This window comes from Gossypium hirsutum, chromosome A03 (assembly GCF_007990345.1).
Source record: "Gossypium hirsutum isolate 1008001.06 chromosome A03, Gossypium_hirsutum_v2.1, whole genome shotgun sequence".
Taxonomy (NCBI): Eukaryota; Viridiplantae; Streptophyta; class Magnoliopsida; order Malvales; family Malvaceae; genus Gossypium; species Gossypium hirsutum.
The window spans coordinates 18495740-18503358 of record NC_053426.1 but is presented as its reverse complement, the minus strand read 5'-3'; the positions used below and the strand labels follow the sequence as shown (position 1 = coordinate 18503358).

Sequence of the window (7619 nt, the reverse complement as noted above, 5' to 3'; positions counted from 1 at the left end):
CACCTTTTTAAAAGCAAATTTTTTCTTAATAATTTACTTTTTTTTTAAAAGCAATATTAAAACCGCCATAATAAACATTTCAGAATAGCACAGTTGGGGCCAAGGGTTGTACTTTTCAACATAGTGACCCACCAATTTGGATTAAAAACAAAGGAGGGGAATTTGGAATCTTAGAGGAAACACCTTGCCTTTTTTAAAAGGCTAAAATTTTCAAATAATCTCCTTTTTCTTTTTTTTTCGTAGTAATTATGCCCCTCCCCCACCGTTCTTTTAAATTCTTTTTATATTTGAAAATTTGTTACCTTAATAATAAATGTATGGGTTAAAATATATTATAGGTTTCTATACTTTTTATAAATTTAGAATTTAGACCATATACTTTTATTTTTAAGAATTTAGTCTATTTACTTTTTAGATTTTAAAATTTGTGTCCAGTTGTTAACCTGTTAAATTTTTTTATTAAATTTGTTAGTGTGACATTTTGAAATAACAAATATTTACTTAATAGTCATATAACAAAAAAAGTGGCGTTGTAATAAAAGTAGATGAACCTAAATTTTGAAATAAAATATACTCACTTAATAGTCATGTAGTAAAATAATTTTGTAATGTTAACAATTAAACTTAAATTTTGAGATATGAAAAATAGACCAAATTCCTAAAATTAAAAATACAAAAACTAAATTTCAAATTTATAAAAATAAAAAAAACTTTATCATATTTTAACCTAAATGTATGTATTCTCACATGAATTTGTCCTCAAAGTGTTTTTTGCCGAGAGCTGGAATGAATTTGAAATGGATTCTCCTAAAGAGTGCTATTATTATTTTTTAATATAAGTGATACAACGAAAAATGGAGAAAAATTTACAAACACAAATATTAAACTCTAAATTTCATTTCAATCAACTTAAAATCAACACGTGTTAGCATGGAAACAATCTTTACCTTAATGCAGTTACTTAAACTAGTTAACATGGGATCAACCTCTCAACCCATTTTACTTTGTTTCATATTTAAATTATCCAAAAAATCAAAATTGAGAGTTGAAATTAAGAAGAAAAAAAACAACATTTTGAGTCCAATTTCAATTAAACAAAAATATAGAGAAAAAATTTAATATTAATTTAAAGTACAAAAAGTTGCCTTTAATATCTATAGTTTTATATAGTAGTATTAAAAGTGTTTGATTAAGTTTATATCATTCATTAATCGGGTCTTAACTTTATTATAAAATCATAAAAAAATTCATTATTTTACGAAGTAATAAATATTATTTTGATGATATTGTTTTCTTTTTATATTATTATATATACTAGAAAAATACAAATACGAATCCAAAATATCACAATCTTTATTATCTTAATTTTACCATTGCACTTTAAAAATACCTTATCATTTCAACCAAAACAACATTTAATTTTCATATATATTTTTATAAACTTATTAAATAAAAAATTTCAATCTAGTCAAAAATAAAAGAAAAATTTTAATGTTATTCATAACTAATTTATATACATTTAAAACAAATTATTTTCATTTGAAACTACAAGAAGCAAACGATACCATTACACTCATATAGCTTGGAGTACATTTAAACAATTATCAAAATATATTTGAATCAAACACACATGATAAAATTAGAATCATATACTTAAAGTTGTCGAGATTATTTCTTCCCAAATAACAAAATCTATAATCTATATATAGTTTAAGTCAACCGTATCTATAGTCTATACTATTATAAAATTGTTGACCGGCTCAAAATAAAATTAATTTAATAAATATAAATTAAGAATATTTATATCTTTTTACTTAAAATAGTAATTAATTGTAACATAGCTGAATAGGGCCTAGTAGTTAGGGGCTAGCGAGCTGGGGTCGCTAGTACGCCTACTGAGTTGCAGTTGTTGGCTTGGGTCGAGAGTGAAAGTAGGGTCTTGACTGTAAAAAAAAATTATTAGGAGTAGTCAAAGGGCTATTATACCGAAATTAGGAAGTCAATTTATTTTCCTCTTCATAACACCATTCATGCACGTAACTTTTTCCTATGTCTACTAGGGCAACCTAAGATCATCTAAACACCTAGTGTCTATAAATTAAGCTCTTTTCATTGAAATTTCATATTCCTTTGAACAACAAAACTCTCTCAAAATTCTTCATTGATTACTTCTTTCTCTTGTTTCTAAGAAATCAAGAACCCAGAACTTAGCTCTTAGAACTGAAGGCAAGACTTTGTTTCTCTATTGAAAATAATTTTAGAACTTTTAAGAAGGTTCGCAACGAAAGAGACTAGGTTCGCCAAAAGTCTAGTATGTGCGAACCTAGGTTCGCTTGCGTTTATGTATTAGTTTCAATGTGCTTCATCTATTAGTAACTTTTGTATATTTGTAAAGTTGCGAACCTAACAGAGCTGTCTACAAGCAAGACAAGGGAAAAGCAAAACTTGTTTAAATCTTTCAACAAACTAGTGAGTGTTTAGGGATCGCCTTATGTAAGTGCGAACTATAGTGTTAATCAGGAGCTTAGGGCTTATCCTAAGTTTTAGGAGTAAGTTTTCTCTAAGCTTTGTTTTGTGATTATGTTTAAATATGTGTTTTCATAAACAGTGATATGTAAGCTCAATATTGTGAGCTATATATGAACAGTGTTTTGCAAGCTCCTCATGATTTGCAAGCTCTATGTTTAAGTAACTGCTTGGAATATCCAAACCCTTTTGCCTGAGAAAGCAAAGTATTGTGAGTTAAAATTTTAGAGCTCGCATGTTCTTATTGTTCACATCGTATGATGGTGTGTTGGAGGTTCGGTTGGAGATGAAAAGAAGAGTCACTGCGGTGGCTAGTGTAACATTCCAAGTGGGTTAGACTATCCCGACCGAGTTTAGGATATTACATTAATCATATTTTAAAAATGACTATTTTAATTTAGATAAAATTATTCACTTTTTTAACTTAAAAATGTAACATTTAAAAAAATTCAATCAAATGTGCCAAATATTCTGATATTTGTATGAATAAACTGAGTATTTGTCATGCTTAAATTCTTATTGACATCTTACCTTAAGTTCAAGTTTGAGAAACCCTTTCCTCTTGCCCCCAACTGAAAAAGATAAATTCTAAACATATTTTATAAAAAATATAAAAATATAAAAATCCAAAAATATAATGAATATAATTTTATAAAATTTTATAAAAAAATTTTCAAAAAATTGCAAGTTCCAGTGCCAAGTACAAAATATATGTGCACCGCGACTTACCATATCAACATCTCGTATGACAAAAAAAGAAGAAGAAGAAGCTAACTAAAGCAAAAATAATAAATTGAGGAGATTTCCTTTCTTTTTAAAAGATGACTCAGTCTTCACCATTTCATCTTTGAATGAATATTTATTTATTTTCTTTTAGAATGCAACGACAAGGGCACACTGAAAGGTAACATAAATTATTAAGAATGACAAAAAAAGAGTTCCCATCTGTTTAATTTTATATTTTTTTTTAAAAAACGAGTTTGGAGATAAGATGGACAATTTTTTCATTAAGATTTTTGGGATTGGATGGGGGTTAAGATTCCGTTTGTTTATATATAAAAAATTTTACGGAATTTCTTTTTGTATTTTCCTGTATTTGTTTCACAGAAAATAGTTTGGTCAATGGAAAATGACTTACAAGTCAAGGTAAAATAAATCATTTTTTCTGTAAAATGACTTACCCTTTTGAAAAGCGTAAGTCATTTTCCGGAAAAGAGCTCATCTATAGATAATTTTATTTTTACATAAAAATTAACTTAGATCAAGCTTAATATTATTATATTGATAATAAATTTTATTTTTATTTTTAAAAATATTTAAAATATTATATTCTTTAATATTATTCAACATACATATTTAATTATTTATATTTAGTCATATAATAAATTATTAATATAATAAATATAATTTATTATTTTAATAAATTATTTAATATTTCAATTTTATTTTAATAATAAATTTTAAAAATAATAATTTTAAATAATATTATTCACATGTTATTGAAAATATTCAATATTAATATTTTAATAATAAATGTTTATTACAATTATAAATATATTAATAATAACACCATGTTTGGTTGGGTGTATTGGCATAGCCAATACACCCCTAATCGGTGGGTCCCGCTTAATCCCTCCCTAATACTTTGTTTGGTTCAGTGTATTGCTATTACAGGTCTAATACACTACTGATCTAATCCCCAAAATCTACCGTTTTCTAATCCCTTCCTTGAGCTCAGATTAGGTGCTGCTTCAATTTTGGTCCCTGTTTAACCCTCCCGATTCATGCTTCTGTTTTACCCAAAATCCACGTTCTGTTTTCCTTCTACCTTTGGGCGATAGAAATCAGAGACAGAACAGGGTGAAAAAAGGGCTCATGTTATTGCCCTAATCTCAACCCCCGAAAAAACCAAATAAAAAACCAAACCAAAATTGAGAAACAAAAGACTTTGTCAAATGATGACGTGACCATCATCCATTCATCCCCCATTCCAGATCCCCACTACTTCATCACCCCTCCTAACTCATCGCTCAATTTCTTCTTCTTCTTCTTTTCAAATTTTTTACAAAATTCTCCCAATTCTACATCTGGGTTTTTGTTTTTGAAAGATGGGTATGGGTATCTATTATAATGGGGGAATCATGAATCAATTTTGAGATTCCGTGAGTGGTGGGAATTTGGGTTTTTTTTCTCTGCTTAGTTTATATAAATTTTTTTAGAAGTGATAAATTGATCATCAATAAAGAAACAATAATTAATAGTTTAATACTAATAATTAAAAAAAATGGGGAATGTGAATGGAAGAGAAGATGGGAATAATAGCCCATCAGGGATTGAAGAAGAAAAAACAAGGGCTAACAGTGCTCTTGAAGCTATGGCGGCACCTATGGGTCACTCACCTCCACACAGTCCCACATCAACACATTCTCCTCTCATGTTTACTCCTCAGGTACTCAATTACTTTTATTTTCTTACATTTTTCTGCTTGGGATTTTGATTTCGTGGAATATGATTTGATTTTCTTGCATGGGAATCTGGTTTCGAACGCATAATATCAAGATAAAAGAATGATTATGAAAGTGAATTTTTAATTAGTAGTTCATTTGTTTATTGGTTCATAGCTACTAGCAAAACTGTTTTTCCCAATTAATGCGAAGTATCTGTAAATTTTCAATAAATATTGTGAGTTTCTATTTAAAACAATGTAAAGAAAAAAGAAAACTTATAAATGGATCAATGTGTTGTAAATTTAGAGGCTTCAAGATTTTCTTGTAAGTAATGAATCAAAGCTCTTACATTGTAGAATGAGTTTGATTTTGATTCATCATTTTCGCTTAAACTTGAGTATTAAACTTAGAGGTTTAAAAATTTTCATGTAAATAATGAATCAAAGCTCTTACATTGTAGAATGAGTTTGATTTTGATTCATCATTTTCGCTTAAACTTGAATATTTAACTTAGAGGTTTCAAGATTTTCATGTAAACAAGGAATCAAAGCTCTTACATTGTAGAATGAGTTTGATTTTGATTCATCATTTTCGCTTAAACTTGAGTATTTAACTTAGAGGTTTCAAGATTTTTATGTAAATAATTAATCAAAGCTCTTACATTGTAGCAGGAGTTTGTTTTTGATCTGTAATTTTCGCATAAACTCGAGTATTTAACTTAGTGGTTGGTGCCTGATTCAATGAAATTAAAGTTCGCACAATTTGCAAAAAATTATAGTTTAGAAACTATTTTGTATATAGAGTTTTCATTTTTAAGAATACATAGTTTAAATCTTGAGTTTTGGCTTTTTATGTTTCTTCAAGATTCAATGAAATTGGAAAGTCACAAATGAAAATTGGAGACTATTATGTATTAGGGATTCAAGCCTAGTTTGTATTTAATTCCTTTGATAAATTCATGTTTTTTTTTTCGTGTTGCAATTTTGGTGGAAAGTCTTAGTGTGATCCCTTTGTTTATTGGTTAGTTATAATGCTTGTTTCATTTAACTTTTGCAAGAATTTATGTGTATACAAAGGGCCTCGGGTAGAGAGGAAACTTATTATGTGGAAATTGTATGGGTTTAATGTAAATGGCCGTAAAATTTGGTCACCTGATCGAGAATGCTACTGTCTATGCTATCTATGGCAGAAAATGGTATTCATTGATGCATGACGTGTTAATTTTCCTGCTATAGCTTTAAAACTTGTGGTGCATTATGGATAAAATTAACCTAATCTATAGGTTGTCTTCAATGCAGCCTTTATGGGCAGTTTAGGCAGTTCTTAATTTTTTTTTTATGTCTTCCATGTCTGTGTTAAATTTAAGCCTAACCCCATACACGTTGCATGGGATAATTGGAAGACAAGGTTCTCGATATAAGAATACTTCCCTATGTTTTTTTTATATCGAAAGAAAAATAGTTAGCTCTTTATGAACTGCGACATTTAACACGTGTTTGCTATCTTAATCAGAATCCCTTTGCAGAGATGTGGAAAAGACTTCACTATTATGAAAGTGTTACCATCAGGTGTTTACCAGTATAGGTTCATTGTCGATGGACAATGGAGGTATGCCCCTGACTTGCCATGGGCTCAAGACGGCACAGGCAATGCTAACAACATTTTGGACTTGCAGGTAAATTTATTGTCTTTATCTTGGTATGGTATTCGTAGTTTTAGGATTTCCAACTATTTGTTTTCATTGAATACGAGAGATTTCGCTAAGGAGCCACCACTCGTCCCTCCTCACGTACAACTTCCACTCCTTAATCTACCTGCATCATATGTTTCATGTATGTTGAGTGCATTCGTTCAGTCCCTATATTGTGAGCCAAAAATTGGAGGTTATGCTATTTCACTGCTGCTGCTGTTGGCGCTGCTAACTATGAATTCTATTTTTATCTTGAAAACAGGTTGTGGTGGTTGATCCAGAGGCGTATACCTATGACGATGAGGTGCTAAAGAAAGCTGAAGCTATGGGCAAGCCAGGTCTTGTGGAGATATATGCCAAAGAAGACAGTTTCATCTTTACAGTTGAATCCACTGGTGCGATCAAAGCTTCTCAGTTGGTTCTTAATGCTATAGAAATCTTGAAACAGAAGCTGGATGCAGTTCGCCTGTCTGAGGATACTGTGGAAGCTGATGATCAGTTTGGTGAACTAGGTGCCCATATGCAAGGAGGATGATCTGCTTGTAATTAAGAACTAGCCATTGACATTTGTAGGTTTCAGAAAAGGCGTGTTTACATCTAACTAACTACCTTTTGTTTAAAACTCTTGAGATATTTTGGGTAGAACAGACTACTTGTTTTCCTCGATGAAAATTGTCAGCTATATGCCATCTGTTTTAAACTTAAAAGCCAGCAAAGCATGGACTGGCAAATCTTACTTGTTTTGAACCGATACAGTTGAAACTAAATTTTACTTAATTTATGTAAATCTTGGCGGTCCAAGAATTCTCTTATCAACTTAAACATGAAACAAGCCAAAATAATACAATGACACGTTTAATAATCGTCTTCCTTGGCACGTATGTTTGGAACTCGGATTGAGTGTTTATGCAGATTATAATTCTCAAGTTATATTTTGATTTTAGTAAATTCATATA

At 29.6% G+C, this 7619-nt stretch overlaps 1 protein-coding gene across 1 annotated transcript; it reads left to right on the top strand.

The window, feature by feature from the left end:
• Positions 1-4810: 4810 nt before the first annotated feature.
• On the top strand, positions 4811-7410 carry LOC107952437 (SNF1-related protein kinase regulatory subunit beta-2-like). Its single transcript, XM_041094292.1, has 4 exons — positions 4811-4975; positions 6340-6380; positions 6486-6648; positions 6926-7410. Exons 1-4 carry the CDS (start codon positions 4811-4813, stop codon positions 7196-7198), a joined length of 642 nt encoding a protein of 213 aa, XP_040950226.1. The 3' UTR covers positions 7199-7410.
• The last annotated feature ends 209 nt before the right edge of the window (positions 7411-7619 follow it).

Bases quoted from the DNA above. Each gene is read 5' to 3' on its own strand.
- LOC107952437 (XM_041094292.1), top strand. From the start codon at position 4,811: ATGGGGAATGTGAATGGAAGAGAAGATGGGAATAATAGCCCATCAGGG. The intron at 4,976-6,339 runs GTACTCAATTAC...GTTAAATTTAAG, and splicing joins CTCTCATGTTTACTCCTCAG to CCTAACCCCATACACGTTGC. The intron at 6,381-6,485 runs GTTCTCGATATA...TATCTTAATCAG, and splicing joins TGGGATAATTGGAAGACAAG to AATCCCTTTGCAGAGATGTG.